Source organism: Xyrauchen texanus, chromosome 11, assembly GCF_025860055.1.
Source record: "Xyrauchen texanus isolate HMW12.3.18 chromosome 11, RBS_HiC_50CHRs, whole genome shotgun sequence".
Taxonomy (NCBI): Eukaryota; Metazoa; Chordata; class Actinopteri; order Cypriniformes; family Catostomidae; genus Xyrauchen; species Xyrauchen texanus.
This window is the reverse complement of record NC_068286.1, coordinates 4,541,338-4,559,683: the sequence shown is the minus strand read 5'-3', so window position 1 is coordinate 4,559,683 and position 18,346 is coordinate 4,541,338. Positions and strand designations below refer to the sequence as shown.

Here is an 18,346-nt window from a genome sequence, read left to right as displayed (position 1 = left end):
AGGGTCTTTCCTGCATTGAAAAATATTTTTTTAATAATAATAATCATCATCATCATCATCATCATTCTATAATGCATTTTAAATGTGTATCGTGTACTGGAATATAGGGGAGTAAACATCCATTACATTATATGTGAAAGTAACTAGTTACTACTTGAGTATTCTTTTTATTGGATACATTATTTATTGGATACTCTTACTCAAGTAATTTGTAACATTATTACTTTTACTACTACTTGAGTAAAGTTTTGGGCTACTCTTCCCACATCTTCCCTCCTTACTGTGGTTGATTGAATAGGAGTTAATACTGTTTTTACCTTTATTACACTCAGGCATGTGTAAATAAAGCCCTGAAATGTGTCTCCTGCAGGGAAGGTCAGCCACAAATTCAGAAAAAGTCTAGCTTATCACAACGGCCCCAGTATTTGTAATGGAAGGACAGTATGTAATGTTAACAACAGTGTGTCTTGTGTACATTGTGCCTTTTTGAACATTGAGTTTTAATATGTGTACCCCAAGACATTTGGGATGATTTGCCTACAAAGGAAACAATAGATTGCCTCCAAGACACTTTTTTTGTTGTCTAATTAATAATTTACTCATCTGCTACAATATGATTTATGCTCATGCCTATAAATAGATTTAAAGTTCAATGGAGAAAAGTAAGGAAAAGTAAAAAAGAAAGTGATTTGACTCTTCTGTGTTTTCTGCAGTTGAACACAATTCTCTTCATCAGCATCATCGTCAGTCTGAACTCAACTCTCACAAAACTGAATGCAGGAGTTTCACAGATGAAACAAACTAAGTAACAAACATTATGTTTAAAATATTGTAAAGAGATCCTCAAGAGACAATAATTGAATATGTTTTATTCCCTTGCTTAATCTCTCTCTCCTCAGGACTCTGGTATTTAAAACACTGTCCCAGTTTGTTGTTATTGGTTGCCCGTGGATTCTGGGTTTCTTCACTGAGGACAATAAGGTGGTGGAGATTATCTTTCTGTGCTTGAACTCCCAGCAAGGAACCTTCATCTTCATTATCTACTGTGTCCTCAATAATGAGGTCAGCCTTCTTTTACTTTATCTGTAGGATAACAATACGTATGTGTTAGGATTCAGATGAGGGCAGATGAGGAGTGAGGATCTAAGTGCAGCTCTTTATTAAATAAACAAAAAAAAAACAGGGAACAAACAAAACATCCACGAGGGGATAACAAAAATGTGAACACTAGACAACAAACTCCTAGGCAGACCAAGGAGGGCACAAGGGGCAAACAGGCAGTCCAAGGGGGGCACAAAGGGCAAACAGGCAGTCCAAGGGGGGCACAAAGGGGCAGACAGGCAGTCCAAGGGGGGCACAAAGGGGCAGACAGGCAGTCCAAGGGGGGCACAAAGGGGCAGACAGGCAGTTCAAGGGGGCACAAAGGGTAAACAGGCAGTCCAAGGGGGGCACAGAGGGCAAGCAGGCAGTCCAAGGGGGCCACAAGACGGGGACTGGGTCAGGAGGCCTGGGAGGCGGCCACAGGACCGGGACTGAGTCAGGAGGCCTGGGAGGTGGCCACAGGACAGGGAATGGGTCAGGAGGCCTGGGAGGCGACCACAGGACAGGGAATGGTCAGGAGGCTTGGGAGGCGGCCACAGGACAGGGACTGAGTCAGGAGGCCTGGGAGGCGGCCACAGGACAGGGACTGAGTCAGGAGGCCTGGGAGGTGGCCACAGGACAGGGACTGAGTCAGGAGGCCTGGGAGGTGGCCACAGGACAGGGACTGGGTCAGGAGGTGGAGCCGTGGAAGGCTCAGGAGGCGGAGCCGTGGAAGACTCAGGAGGCGGAGCCGTGGAAGACTCAGGAGGCGGAGCCGTGGAAGACTCAGGAGGCGGAGCCGTGGAAGACGGAGCCATGGAAGGCTCAGAAGGCGGAGCCCTGGGAGGCTCGGGAGTGACCTCAGTGGTCGCGAGTACTAGCAGAGACTGGGGAGAAGGTGCCCTCTTCCTTCTCTTTCTCCCTCGGCCAGCAGGAGGCGCGGTCATGGGAACTGTCGAGGCTTCAGGTGCTGGCTCTGGCTCTGGGACGGTCGAGGTTACAGGCGCTGTCTCACTGACGGTCGAGGCTGCAGGCGCTGGCTCACTGACGGTCGAGGCTGCAGGCGCTGGCTCACTGACGGTCGAGGCTGCAGGCGCTGGCTCACTGACGGTCGAGGCTGCAGGCGCTGGCTCACTGACGGTCGAGGCTGCAGGCGCTGGCTCACTGATGGTCGAGGCTGCAGGCGCTGGCTCACTGACGGTCGAGGCTGCAGGCGCTGGCTCACTGACGGTCGAGGCTGCAGGCGCTGGCTCACTGACGGTCGAGGCTGCAGGCGCTGGCTCACTGACGGTCGAGGCTGCAGGCGCTGATTCGTTGACCGTGGCATGCGTGAGCTCTGGTTCGCTGAACGTGGAAGGCAGAGCCATGGAAGGTTCTGTGGACGGAGCCATGGAAGGCAGAGACTGGAGAGCAGAGGCCTTTCCTCTTCTCCTCCTCCGGGCAGACGAGGCCGTGAACGCTGGCTCTGGGACGGACGAGGCTGTCAACGCTGGCTCTGGGACGGATGAGACTTCCAGCGCATCGGCCGTGGCAGGCGTGGGCGTTGGTTCGTTGGCCATGGTAGGCGTGGGCGTTGGCTCGTTGGCCATGGCAGGCGTGGGCGTTGGCTCGTTGGCCATGGCAGGCGTGGGCGTTGGCTCGTTGGCCATGGCAGGCGTGGGCGTTGGCTCGTTGGCCGTGGCAGGCGTGGGCGTTGGCCGGACCCGGGATTGAGAGAGGTGGTTCCTCTGTGGTGCATCTCTCCAAGATAGGCGTGTTGGTAGTCCGATCCGATACATATCCTTCAGGGTATTGTCATCGAGATTGGAGTGGATGGCTGCGGTGGAGAAGTAATGGGAGTACTCCCGGATTGTCAAATCTGCCTGGCGTTGTTCTGCAAAGTACGCCGTCAATCGAGCTGCTAGACGATGAGTGAGGATCTAAGTGCAGCCCTTTATTAAATAAACAAAAAAAACACAGAATAAATCAAAACACAGGGAACAAACAAAACATCCACGAGGGGATAACAAAAACGTGAACACTAGAAACAACCACGGAGGGCACGGCAGGAACACAGTCAAAGACAACCATAACATACAACGACCGACAACGAATGAACAAAAAACAGGGCTTAAATACACAGAAGGATAATGATTAAATTACAAACAGGTGAGAACAATGACACTGGCAGTGATGAGGGCAGGGGATTATGGGAAGTGTAGTTCGGGACAGGTGACAGGGGAGAAACACTGAGCAGACAACGGGGAATCGTGACAGTATGAAGGATGACTTAAATTTCCCTTTTATATTAACCCAGTTGGGTTAATGTCACCAACCACATCCAAATAATGTCAATGTAAAAATAATAGAAAAACCAAAAAAATCTTCTCTACATAAATAATGTCTACATATTTAGGTATGCTAATGAAACAAAACAAAACAAAAATTAAAGTTTAGTGTTGACATGCACCTAATTTTTTAAGGAAAAAGGCAAATAGTTTTTTTTTCAGAATTTCTCACACTCGAAAATTGGGAATTATAATAGATATACTGTATAGATAGATAGATCTTTAAATGTAATTTTCCAAAAATGTTAAATTATTTATTATTTTCTTTATATGACGAGCAGCGTGGAGTAAAGTGCCAACTATGTCACACTGTGAATTTCACCCAGGGAATAAATTAAACAATTAGATGACAATTAACTCCAGAATGGATCACTTAGGATCAATCCACCAGTGAGAGGCAAGAGACGTTGGTGGTCACAAAAGGTTACATCTTTTATTTAAAAATACAATGTGCTTTATATAATAAAATATATTTTATAAAATTGATAAAATAAACTAAGAATAAAACAGACTTGCCAACCATGTGTCATAGCAGCTCTTTAACGTCACCCAATGTTATGCAGACAAATCCAAAGGCACAAAATGTTAGGCAGCACAATAAGACATAATTACCAAGCATACAGAGCTGAGGCTTTCCAGCAATAGGGACAAGCTAGCAATGGAATTAATTGGTCTCAAAGAAACAACATTCATATGTGCATGAACATGGCACACCATGAGGGGGGATACCAACACCAGTATAAAAGAGCTAGCCTCCTTGCTTTTTGCACTCAGAACCTGCAACATGGAATAGAAATAAAAGATGTATATAGACCATACCAGTTGACACAACAACAATACAAAATTATCAGACAGAATGACGCCCATTATAACTGGATCAAATTACTCCTAAATAGGCCTAACTCAGAGCAGAGCAGCAAGGGCTTAGTACACAAGCACAAACAGAACAGTAATAAATCCAGCAAATACCCCAAAACGAGGCCGCCATTCTGTTAGGTGATAGATTGAGTAAATGGAAAAGTTTAAATGTAAAGGGATGTACAAATATCAAATAAGATAAATAATAAAACAAAGAAAAGACAGTTTCAGAAGCTTGGCCAGTATGAAGCAATCTCATCTAGTTGAAGCAAAACAATGGTTCCCCTTCTGTCATTCACTCGACGTTGTGTCGATGTAGTGACACAAGTGGTCTCTCTTGAGCTTTCTCCTGCAAGTTCACCAGGCCGAGGCGCAAAGAGTTCTGCATTTGGATTGTCCTGATCCTGATGTGCTACAGGAACTGCGCTCGGCAACCAACCTCGCCCTCCGGACCACCAAGGTCACGGCTCATGCATTCGGAAAGGCGATGGCCAACCTCGTGGTCCAGGAACGTCACCTGTGACTTAATCTGGTCGAGATGCGGGACCCCGACAAGTCTCGCTTTCTCAACGCCCCCATCTCCCAGATCGGCCTATTCGGCGACACCGTAGAGGACTTTGCCCAGCAGTTCTCGGCGGTGAAGGAGCAGACGGAGGCCATCCAGCACATCTTGCCCCACCGCGGCTCAAGATCCTGAATCCCGTCTGCTCACCAAGGGCATCCCCCTGTGGTGGTGAAACCCCAGGCAGCTCCGCCCCATCCCGGGCCTACTCTCAGCCCCAGCATAGAGCTCCCCGCAGGAGGTGGACGCCCCCCGTCTCACGGACCTCCACCGGACCCGGAAGGCTCCCAAGCGCTCCTGAGATGGGCAACCCAGGGAGAGAGACGTCTGCCACGGAGCTGGTGTCCAGACCACTCCATCCTCCGGTGGAGGGCCGGGTGGAGAATCTTTTGTTCCATTTCGTTGTTTGCTGCACCCCCAACATGTTGCAGTACACACATTGTCAAAAAAAGAGAAGTTTCTCCCGGCGATCAGACACCGAGCACTTGCAGTCCGGCCCCCATGAACGTGGACCCTCCGCCTTCACGTGCCCAACTGCACCACACTTGCGCCTCAGGCCGGCAGGTAGTGACGAGTCTAGAGGTCATTGCTACCCACTCAAGGCTGGGTACACCGAGCAAGGTAAGTGCTTCGAGTGCTCCCCGACGTGACGTTGCCTGCTCCCCCCTGCCACGAGGCCCCACCTCCAGGTACGTCACACGTGATCGTCCCCTTAGTGCCCCTTGCCCGGAGCTTGGACACCTAGCTTATGGTTTCCAAGCCATCACAGTGGCTGGCCAGGACCATCCGACTTGGCTACGCAATTTAGTTCGCCAGGTGCCTGCCCCACTTTAGCTGCGTCCGCTTTACCTCGGTGCAAGGTGAAAACGCCTCCACCCTGCGTGCGGAGATCGCAACCCTTCTGCGCAAGGATGCGATAGAGCCTGTCCCTCCTGTCGAGATGGAAACTCCACGTCTAGCCCTTGGAAGATCTAATTGGTCTACCTCCAAGCCATTGTAGACATGATCACTCAAGCCAGAGCTTCCTCTACCAGGCTTTATGCCCCAAAGTGGCACTTATTCGCAAATTGGTGTTCTTCCCGATCTGAAGACCTGCAGAGGTGCGCAGTCGGGTCAGTGCTCCCTTTCCTTCAGGAAAGGCTGGAGGGGCGGCTGTCCCCCTCTACCTTGAAGGTCTATGTAGCCACTATAGCGACTCACCGCGATGCAGTGGATGGTAAGTCATTTGGGAAGCACGACCTGATCATCAGGTTCCTTAGAGGTGCCCGGAGACTGAACCCTCCTAGGCTATGCCTGTTCCCCTTATGGGATCTCTCCGTTGTCCTCTCAGAGACTTCGGGGAGCCCAGCTTGAGCTGCTAGAATCAGCCAAACTAAAGGCCCTCTCCTTGAAGATGTCCTCCTTATTATGCTTCCATCAAGACAGTTGGGGACCTGCAAGTGTTTTTTGTCAGTGACCCTTGCCTGGAGTCCGGTCCTGCAGACTCTCACGTCATCCTGAGACCTGATCGGGCTACGTCCCCAAGGTTCCTATGACTCCTTTTTAGGGTTCAGGTTGTGAACCCACAAGTGCTGCCCCAGGAGGAGGCAGACCCTGTCTTAGTGTTGCTGTGTCCGGTACACGCTTTTGCGCTCCTACTGTGCATGCAGGAGTAAATCATCTTTTAAAAATACCTCTAAATGACATTCCCTGAATTAAAGGGGGAAAAATGCTTTTTATTAAGTTCAATTCAGTAAAGAAATTCATGGTAAAAAAAAAACTATTGCTATCAAGTGTTTTTGTCTTGTTTTCCATTTAAAATGGTCTATAAATCCTTAAAACAAGATAGATTTACTTGAGAAGCAACACATAAGATATTTAGACTTGCTTAAAGAGGATGCATCTTAAATATAAGTTTATTTTGTATATACGTGTATTTGTTCACTTGGTGAACTTCTGCGAGTGCAGTAAAGACAAAATATACAGATGTACAGAGAGCATAATGTAACTGGGGATCAGCCTACCAAACAATATAAAGTGTCCCTGATCTCCACTTTCAGTTGGTAAGGTCCAGCCCTGGAATGGGAGGCTGCATAATGAAGCACATATAGGCTGAAATATGTGCCACCAGAAACTGAATTTGAACCATTTATATTTGAATTTGAATGGCTAAACTTGAATAACTGCATTGAAAAACTGAATTTGAATCACATAATTTGAAATTGTATTGTTTAATTAAAATTGAATTTATTCAAAAACTGAATCTGAATTGTATCATTTGAAATTGAATTTATTCGTTTGGAACTGAAGTCCAATAAAATTTAATCCTCACTGAAAATTAAACTCTCTATATATCTTCACATTCACTTCTCACAATTCAGATTCAGTTCTCAAATTCAATTTCAAGTTACTGAGACAGACATCCGGGTAGTTGGAGGATGAAGGAAGAGCAATCGAGCGCAGATCGATAGATAGCGTTCATTGGCGCACAGGACTCCTCTTGGGCCAATCAGCACCAATGTTTTGGAGCAAAGTACGTTACCCGCCATGAAACTATGGAATTACGATTGTGTCAATAAAACTGAACGTAACTTTATAAAACTGAACGTAACTTTATAAAACTGAACGTAACTTTTTCAGAAACTATCAAAAATATTCCATTACAAAAGAAGAAATACACAATTAAAATGAAAAAAAAAATGAACTCAGTCGCACGAATTTAACAGGCTCTTCAAATATGCTTCATTTTTTGTTAATGTTTTTCAAAGATTCGTTTTCGCAAATCGTGGATTCTGAATACATTGCCACAGATTTCGCTTACGCTCGCAGTTTTTCGTTTGCTGTTTTGAGACAAACCTCTCGTGGGGGTGGGCTTAACAGTGATCTACTCTGATTGGATAGTGAGCTTTTGATGGACAGGTGCTCTCTGACCCGGATGTACAGACGTCACTCAGTGGCGCGCATATTGGAAAGCTCTCGCGGTGATTTGTAGTTATGCAATACGTCGTGCTTTGTTGTATCACTTACTAACAATATGTAAATAATATTTGACCTATAATTATATAATTTAATATTATATGAGACCTTCGATCGTCTAATAATCGTCTTCGATCAGTCTGTAAAGATGAGCTCTCAGGAGAGACACGGAGCGGCATCATCTTCCTCCTCCTCTTGTTTTGTTTTGTTTTTTTTTTTTTTTTTTTTTTTTTGTTTTGTTTTTTTTTGTTTTTTTTTTAATGCAAAGAACAGGAACATACAAAAGAGAAAGCATACGTACATCACATAATATCAACCAAAACAATAAAGAAGACAAAAAAATAGAAAAAAATAATAATAATAAAAAAAAAAAAAAGATAATAATAATAATGTATATAACAATAAAAGAAGAGGTAGGGCCATTACATCACACAAAAATGTTCACATGAAGAGATCAAATGCAGTGCAGATTCAGAAACAGTCCTTATGGCTTTCTTATTATACTGAAATCAAATTTAGATAATTTTCTATTTCTTTTAAGAAGACAGAGAAGATAGGTTTACAGTTTAAAAATGTGCATTTGTGAATATAGAATTTGCTTAGGAAAATAATTAAATTAATAACAAAACAGACATTTTCGTTTGTGGGATCAAAATACCCAAATATAATGTTTCTCATATGTATTGAGAAGCCTGGCAAAATCTTACACTTGATAAAAACATCAATATCATTCCAGAGCTTCTGAGTGTAATGACACGACCAAAATAAATGAACCACTGTTTCATCAGAATTCACACAAAAAGAGCATGTTAGCTCAATGTCAGATTTAAATCTTTGTATACATTTCTTAACGGGATAGAACCTGTGTATCAACTTAAAGGACATTTCTTTCACTTTATTTGTGAGAATGAATTTCTGCTGTAAAGACCAGATTTTTTTCCAATTAAGGTTACCAACCAAATTATTCCAAAAGGAAATAACAGGTGGAACAGAAATCAAATCCTTAAGAAATAAAGATCTTATAGTTTTTAGCTTTCAACTCTGAAAAACAGATTTGACCAACAGAAGTATCACAAGGTTTAGGAAAGGATGCAGTAGATACTGGTGTGAAGTAATTACGGTTTTTACATAAACCAGAGGGAATAGCACCCATTACTGTAGCAAATTCTTTTGGGGTTACTGGTATTTGGTATTCAGAAAGAAATTCTGAATATCTGAATAAAAGACCTTGCTTATTAAACAAATGCTCCACTCCTCCTCCTCTTGTCCTTCAAGGCAGCTTGAAGTAAGTTTGTGTTACTGAAGTAACCAATAACATCGATAAAAGTTTTATTCATGTAACGTTACAGTGTGCAACAGTTCTGACTTTATTTTGCAAATTTATTGTTTAACCACTTCAGCTCTGCAGGATATTTTGAATTTTTTAGAGAATTAGGCATATCTGAATTGAAAAGAGCGTCCTGCTCACATACATTGGAGTAAATGGATAGAAATTGTCTCATTTTACAGAAAACACTCTAAATTTCAACACAGTGGTGGAATATTGCATATATTTTATTATATTTATTCACAATGTTTTGATAAACACATATAAAATATCATATTTTTATATATTTTTTAATAATTTTTTTATTGTCATTCACAAGTTTGCAATGCACTGATGTCATGTCATGATGTTATGTAGTTTGATTGTTTGCTCTTTTGCACAGTTATTATATTCAAGGACGTGTCAATGTAGACAGTGCAGATATCAAACTGGTCTTTATTCTACAGCAAGGCAGAAATCTTGGTGCAGATGCTGCATCTGTACATAACAACCTTGAAATTCTTAACCAGTCGCTCGGGAATACCAGCACAAGGCAGGGTCAGCAGCAGTCCGTTCAGCAGTCGGGGCAGAGTCAAACAGTGGACCAAGATATGGCCAGGTTTCAGTTTTGCAGTCATGACAATGACAAAACAGCAACATTTTATTTAGCATGCATTTACAATACAACAATAAATTTGCAAAATAAAGCCAGAACGGTTGCACATTGTAACGTTACATGAATAAATCTTTTATCGATGTTATTGGTTACTTCAGTAACACGAACTTACTTCAAGCTGCCTTGAAGGACAAGAGGAGGAAGATGATGCCGCTCCGTGTCTCTCCTGAGAGCTCATCTTTACAGACTGATCGAAGACGATTATTAGACGATCGAAGGTCTCATATAATATTAAATTATATAATTATAGGTCAAATATTATTTACATATTGTTAGTAAGTGATACAACAAAGCACGACGTATTGCATAACTACAAATCACCGCGAGAGCTTTCCAATATGCGCGCCACTGAGTGACGTCTGTACATCCGGGTCAGAGAGCACCTGTCCATCAAAAGCTCACTATCCAATCAGAGTAGATCACTGTTAAGCCCACCCCCACGAGAGGTTTGTCTCTTTTTTTTTTTTTTATTGAGAAAACGTTAAAGGGAAATACAGAGACATTTGAATCCGTGAAACAAACAAACAAAAAAAAAAAAAAAAAAAAAAAAAATCACAATTCTGCATCTTATTTCACATATCAATCATCTTTCTAATACATTAAGTATCCTTTTCAACAGTTTTGATGTCTTTAGAGCTTTATGGTTGTTTTGTATTGAAGTTAGAGAGTTATAAAACATCTTCAAATCAGTGGAAAATAGTCTAACATTTGGTACAGTGGATATACATTTTGCTTTATGTATATGATATTTTCCAAATAAAATGAGAAGTTTCAGTTATATTATTCATTTCCAATAAATCAGAGTTACAATCCATAAACAAGACCATTTCCTCAGTTATTGTGACAAATTTATAAAATAACTCAAAAGAAACCAAGAAACTTGGGACCAAAATAAATTAGTATAATTACAACTAAAAAATAAGTGTATTATTGTTTCATTTTCTTCATTACAGAAACTGCATAGTGGTGAAAACCCTTCTTTAAATTTACTAATAAAGTCATTACAAGGATAGTATCTGTTTATTATTTTAAAGTGAGTTTCTTTAACTTTATTAGGGAGTACATATTTATTTATATCAGACCACAAATTTTTAAAAACCAGAAAGTGGTAATCCTGTTTCCACTTCACCATTGCCTTAGGTGAAGAACTTTTTTCTTTGGTTAAAATTCTTCTGATATATATATATATTATTAAATTTCTTATCTCTAATAGAAAGGCCCCCAACAGTCAGACTAGGAAGAAAACTTGGAGTTACAGGATTATACATCTTTTCTTTTTTTATAAGATAAAGTACTTTCGGGGAGATACAACGAATAAGCTTAAAGTATTCTTTAGAAGATACATTTGTCCCAATATAATTAATACATTCATTATAATTAAGTAGGTCACCTGATTGATTTATCAAATCTCCAACAAAAATTAAACCTTTGTTAAACCAATCGTTCCAAAAAATGGTCTTGTTTTTGAATAGTACATATTGATTATTCCAAATAACACATGAATGGGGAGAGAAATTGTGTTTGTAAATTAATTTCCACGCATTCAAAGCTTGTTTATGAAAGTTGGACAACTTAATTGGGAGTTTAGTACATTTAAAATCACAAGCAAGTAGAAAATTAAGACCACCACATTTTTTGAAGATTAAATTGGGAATGAAAAACCATGGAAGGCTATTATCACAAAGACAATGTTTGATCCAATTAATTTTAAATATATTATTGATAGTGTCAAAGTCTAAAGCATTTAGTCCTCCTCCTGATACACTTCTAATTATGGTTTTCCTTTTAATATATTCTGTCTTACCTCTCCAAATAAATTTAAATAAGATTTTATCAACTGCAGCACACATTTTAGAATCTACATAAAGAGATAATGCTGGATATACAACTCTGGAGATGCCTTCAGCCTTTGAAATCAACACACGACCTTGAATAGATAAATTTCTTTGGAGCCAGCAGTTAAAAATATTTCTTGTTTTTTGTAATCTTTTCAAGAAGTTTTGTGTTAGTCTCTCAGAATCTGATTTACTAATTACAATACCCAAGTATCTGACTAATTGTTTAACCTGTATTCCAGATATATTTGAGTCTTCAAGTTGGTGTACAGCCATAATCTCACTCTTAGCCTGATTCACACTTAGACCTGAGGCATCAGAGAACAATTTAAGTGCCTCCAAAATAACAGGGATCTGATCTTTGTTTTTCAAAAATAAACAAGTGTCATCAGCGAGTTGACTAATAGTTAAAGTGAAATCTCCTATTTCAATACCTTTGATTTGAGAGCAATGCAGAGTGTAAAGATTCAAAGTTTCGGCTACTAATAAAAATAAAAATGGGGAAATAGGACATCCCTGTCTAATGCCTCTTTGCATACCAAAACGAGCAGACGTACCATTAGATAAAGAGACACTACTAGAAATATTTTTGTAAAGTGTGTGCATCATATTTGTAAAAGTTGGGCCAAAACCAAAATAATTAAGAGCTTGATACATGAAATTGTGCTCTACTGTATCGAAAGCCTTACAAAAATCTAAAAACAAAATAAGAGCTTCCTCATTGACCAAATCTGAATAATCTAAAAGGTCTAAGATCAGTCTAATATTGTTTGAAATACTTCTTCCTTTCATAAATCCAGACTGTGTGACAGATATGATTTCCTCCAAGCATGGTTTTAACCTATTGGCGTATAGAGATGCTAACAATTTGTAGTCCGAGTTGAGCAGTGTGATTGAGGCCAATTATCTAAATGCAAAACGTCTTTATTTGGTTTTGGAACTAGTGTTATTACTCCTTGTTTCATAGATTCTGTAAGTTCTCCACTTGCTGCACATTCATTGAACACATTCAAAATAAACTCTCTAATTTCTTCCCAAAAACATCTGTAAAACTCAAAAGGTAAACCATCGGGTCCTGGGCTTTTGTTAAGTGGTGTTTTTTTTGATGATATCATCTAATTCTTTCAATGACATCTCCTCTTCACAAAGGTTTTTGCTGTTTATATTTATACTAGGAATGTAAGGCTGTATCTTGCTAAAAAATAAACTACTTGAATCAGGATTAAAAAATGATGTATATAATTTTTGGTAAAAATCTGAAACAAATTTTGAAATTATTTTATCATCTGATATAAGAGTGTTATCAATATACAAAGAGGAAATTTTTTTTAGTTCAGCTCGTTTTTTTTCCAAATTGAAAAAGTATGCAGAGTTTTTTTTCGCCAGCTTCTAGCCATTTGGCTCTAGATCTAATGAAGGCCCCTTTAGCCTTTTCTATATAAAAGGAGTCTAATTTTTCTCTTAATAGGTATAAACTTTCTTTATCTGCATCATTTGGGTTGGGAAGACAAGTAATGCGGTTAATTTCTTTCCATATAAATTCAAATTGTAATCCTTTTGACTTTAAAAGATCTTGACTAAATTTTATGGAGAACTTTCGACACTCATATTTAAACAATTCCCAGTTTAAGGTACTAGAAATATTAGTATTTTTTTAAACGAATCAATTATGCCTTTAATACCCAAACAATAATCAGAATTGTTTAATAAAGAGCTATTCAATTTCCAATACCCTGGTTTCCTAAATAAGTTATGTTTAATGTCAGAGATTTCTAACTCGATACCTGCATGATCAGTTAAGGGTGCATTGGAAATAGAACATGATTTAACAGAAGAAATCAGATTATCAGATATTAACCAAAAATCAATACGTGATTTTTGTGTCAAATCAGATTTAAACCAGGTGAAGGAAGGGGGAGAGTCATTATGTAAGAATCTATGAATATCTACCAAAGAAAGACTGGTACATATATCACTAATTATTTTGTTGATAGTAGTAATGCCATATTTTGGAGGAAATCTATCATAGCATAAATCAGGAGCCTCATTAAAGTCCCCACCCATAATTAGTGATGTAGATGGGTATTTTGTTTTTAAAGAAATTAATTTGGAGGTTAAATCTGTAAAGAGACAACTATTAAGACTGGATCGGTTAAAGCCATAGACATTTGCTAGAATAACAATGTTTTCCCCAAACTGGATAACAATAATTAACCACCTGCCTTCATTTGAACAATGTGATTCAAGTAAAGTGTAATTAAAGTGTTGATTAAATAAAATCATAACCCCAGCAGAATTATTGGAACCATGACAGTAGATAATTTTACTCCCCACTGATTCGACCAGAAACTTTCGTCTTTCACAACTGAATGCGTTTCTTGTAAAAAATAGACATCTCTACACTTCGATTTACAAAAAGAAATAAAGCTTTACGTTTGGTTAAGTCTCGATTCCCCTAACATTAAGTGAAAAACCGTTTAACTTAAATGACATAAAAACAAACGAACAAGAACGTGAAAGCAAAATCTATTATATAGTAAGTAAAACTAAAACTTCTAAATGGATTAAGGTAGACAAAAAGTGAGTGCAACACTTATCCAGACCTCCTCATTATAACGTTAATTAGAACAAGTTTAACGTTTCTCTAACCTAGGTTGGCACCCTTACAAGAAGTAAGTTCCCCGAGAATGAAAAACCTCACAGAATGTTAGAAACACGGCAAAGAGTCACTTATATGTGGTCAGCTGTAATTTTCTTCCCGTCGATGATGGCAGCTGAGCCCTGAAACCCTGCACGTTTACCTTCCAGTCTAGCTTGGTTCACAAGTGGCCACAGTTTGTTTCGAGCCTCCCTTGCGCGTTGTGTTAAGTCCTCCGTTATCCTGACATTCTTTTGTTTGAGAATTTCGGAACGCTTTACGTCGGCCCAGATGAGGTCACGGTGTGTGCGAGAGGTGAACTGCACAATAATGCGACGAGGCTGCTGAGTGAGCCCTTTCTTCCCAAGCCTGTGGGCCACGTCGATGGAAGACTGGAGAACATCTGCTAGAGATGGTGAAACAAAGCGCAGTATTTCCATCACAGCCATCTTTACGTTCTCACCGTCCACTTCAGGAATACCAGCAATCCTTAGGTTCCACTGCCTTTTGTATGCCTCTAATTCATCCAGCTTTTCCCAAAGTTGTTTGTTTTCGGTCTTTAGCGATGTAACTTGATCCTTCATCACAGTGGAGTTTGTAACAGCAAAATCGGCCTTGTCCGAGATCGCGTTCATTTCAGATCCGAGTTCAGCGATGCGGTTTGAATTACAGGAGACAGAGTTTTCAATTGCTGTTAACTTCTCTAAAAAATCGTCTTGCTTTTTCCCAAGTTTCTCAATTGCTTCCAAGAGAACAGCATTCGATGGCTCTGTAGTATGGCGTCGTATCTTCGATTGTGGACTCTTGGTGGGAGTATCAGGTAACGTTGAAAGAGCCGATTTATCCGTCTGCACGGGCGACATTGCGTAATCATGCACACGTTTTACCGGTAAAGCGTCTTCCATGTTTCGATGAGGGAAAAGACCGATAGTTATAACCGACGGAAAGAGCAGTCACTTCTCAAATAGCATAGGCCTACAGATTAATTTCCAAGAAAGTGGGTATAGTAAACATCCATCATCTTCAAGAAAAATCCAGTTGTAAGGGTTCTTAACTTTGTAGTATTTAGTATCGAATTTATTCACATGAGGATCGGTTAGGTCAAGAATTGCACATAAACTTTTAAGAGCTACTGAAAACACGACTTACACAGGCACCATCTTGGCCCTCCCCGAGAGGTTTGTCTCAAAACAGCAAACGAAAAAACTGCAAAGCGTAAGCGAAATCTGTGGCAATGTATTCAGAATCCACGATTAGCGAAAACGAATCTTTGAAAAACATTAACAAAAAATGAAGCATATTTGAAGAGCCTGTTCAATTCGTGCGACTGAGTTAATTTTTTTCATTTTAATTGTGTTTTTCTTCTTTTGTAATGGAATATTTTTGATAGTTTCTGAAAAAGTTACGTTCAGTTTTATAAAGTTACGTTCAGTTTTATTGACACAATCGTAATTCCATAGTTTCATGGCGGGTAACGTACTTTGCTCCAAAACATTGGTGCTGATTGGCCCAAGAGGAGTCCTGTGCGACAATGAACGCTATCTATCGATCTGCGCTCGATTGCTGTTCTTTCATCCTCCAACTACCCGGATGTCTGTCTCAGTAACTTGAAATTGAATTTGAGAACTGAATCTGAATTGTGAGAAGTGAATGTGAAGATATATAGAGAGTTTAATTTTCAGTGAGGATCAAATTTTATTGGACTTCAGTTCCAAACGAATAAATTCAATTTCAAATGATAAAATTCAGATTCAGTTTTTGAATAAATTCAATTTTAGTTAAACAATACAATTTCAAATTATGTGATTCAAATTCAGTTTTTCAATGCAGTTATTCAAGTTTAGCCATTCAAATTCAAATATAAATGGTTCAAATTCAGTTTCTGGTGGCACATATTTCAGCCCATACGCACATCCCAGTGGCATGTACTAGCCTTAATATAGACTAAAGGCCCAAACATACTCAACGTAAGTACGTGAACACAGACACTCCTTGCTATGCAAGCTTGATTTTGTGTGTCGTTGTGTTGTGAAATGTGTCAGTGCTCAATTCATAGCCCAACGCTAGTATTCTCAGCATTGCCGCAAGGGGCGCTATTTTCTACTTTCAATCAACAACTGTCATGGCAGACTCATGTAGCAATTTGAGTTGAATCTTTTAGAAAAATATAGACTTTTTGTCCCCTGTCCATTCAAATGAAATAGTTTTTTTCTCCATGTCTCTCCCCACTCCTCAACTATTGACTCATTTACCACATCCAGGCTGCATATGAAAACGTAGGCAGCTGACTTGCTGCCTAATCAGTTAATGGCTTATCTGACAGCTGCTTTGAATTAATTGAACTTTTAAGGAAACTGGTCTCTTATTATCCTCCTGCCTCTGTGTACAGCCTCTGGAGGCAGCATTTTCCTGGTTTCGGACATGGAGCTATAAAATACCGTTTCGTATGCAGCACCGGTTTCATGATCATGCAAAAAAATCTATTGCCTTCTTGTGGTCTGAGGTTTGGGAGTAATGCACGAGCGCACGTAATGCATGTACAACGGGACCACACATTGGCCAAGCACTCACGTCTGCATATTTGTGAGAAGTACGTTTCGGCCTTAAAGGTGGGCACTGACTATCCAACCAATAAATAATGCAGCAAAAGATGCATGTCAAAAATCAGTACTAAAGGAAGATGACAGCCTATCCTGCTACAGTCATGCACTAATATATATATATATATATATATATATATATATATATATATACACACACTGTATTAGCAATGGTTAAATTGAACACAAAACATCTACTAAACATCTCCTCTCATTGTCTTTCAGATCAGGCAGCAGTATGTGGATTGGTTGAGCACTATTTTCCCTGGATTCGAAAGCAGAACCATCAAAAGTGCCCCCCAAAATTCATCAAAAATGTCATAGTCCGTGTTTAGAGAATGAAAGTCCCTACAGTGGCAATATTGCAGTGATAGTGATTCTTGCATTATTTGTGTGTGATGTAAGTCTTGTGTGATGTCAGGTGTCAGTATATTTTGATGTAAATCTATTTTCTTTTAACGCTTATATTGTTAACTGTGAAACATTAAAAGACAGTATATATCTATATACACACTGTATATATATACATACAGATTGGTGGAGGGTTGTGGTATTTAAGAAGTTTATGCTTTTCCTAAAATTGCTTCCATTTTACAAAAATATTTAGTGTAAAGTAGACTGTAGGTAGATGTTTTGAAGCACGATGCAATTCTTATTTAAATCAATTAATAAACAATAAATAATATTTTCTTTAAAGTTATTTAGCATTATTGAGCTTTTAAACATTCAACTGCATGCCAATCATGAAGATCACCTGCTTCAAATAAGTTGTTCTCATTTACCAAGACAAACATTTATGAAACAGTCAACTATTTCCCCAAAACTCTGAGCACAATCTCAAAACTACACACTCATTTGTACAAACCCAAACACATTCTCTTTAAAACAAGCTTTGATGGTTAGAACCCAAAAGCTGAACAGACTCAGGGACAGAGTTCAATGAAATTACAAAAGGGCTGGCAATATAATTAATGGAAAACAGACGGATGGGTGTACTGCCACTGGTGGCTGAAGCCTGGGCAGGCAGGAGGCAAGTTACGAAGTGCAGGGATGAGGACTGAGGGCTGTAGACAAAGCAGGCTTAAGGTTAATGGCAGAGAGCAGCGGCAGGCTAGATGGGGAGCAGAGCTGAGGACATCTGAGGAGGTAACTGGTAGTGCAGGTTGGCTGGATGAATAGTGGACCTGAAGCACAGGAGAAAACGAATACTTACCGAGACTTACAGCATAACTAGTCTTCAGCATTAGTACCACTAAAGTAGACTGACAATCTGGCAAAGGATGCCTGAGAACCCAGGATTTAAGTACAGCAGACTGGTGATGAGATAATGAGAGGCAGGTGAGATGTAATCAGCAGGGATGAGCTTCCACTCAACCGGAACAGACCAACTCACAAACACACAGGGGGAGACACTTTGACAAATATACTTTATATACAGTACATTCTGTATTTCCTTGTCTATATGCATTTTATCTTTTAGATCTACACTAGATGCATTTTATCAGTATA

General features: G+C 40.0%; 1 protein-coding gene across 1 annotated transcript in view; it reads left to right on the top strand.

The window, feature by feature from the left end:
• Window positions 1-18,346, top strand: part of LOC127651223 (adhesion G protein-coupled receptor E3-like) — a 24,641-nt gene extending 6,295 nt beyond the window's left edge. Inside the window, exons 11-13 of the mRNA XM_052136955.1 lie at window positions 714-805; window positions 900-1,062; window positions 17,063-18,346. Coding sequence (XP_051992915.1) covers window positions 714-805; window positions 900-1,062; window positions 17,063-17,161 — 354 coding nt within the window. The 3' untranslated portion in view covers window positions 17,162-18,346. The remainder of the gene's footprint in view (window positions 1-713; window positions 806-899; window positions 1,063-17,062) is intronic.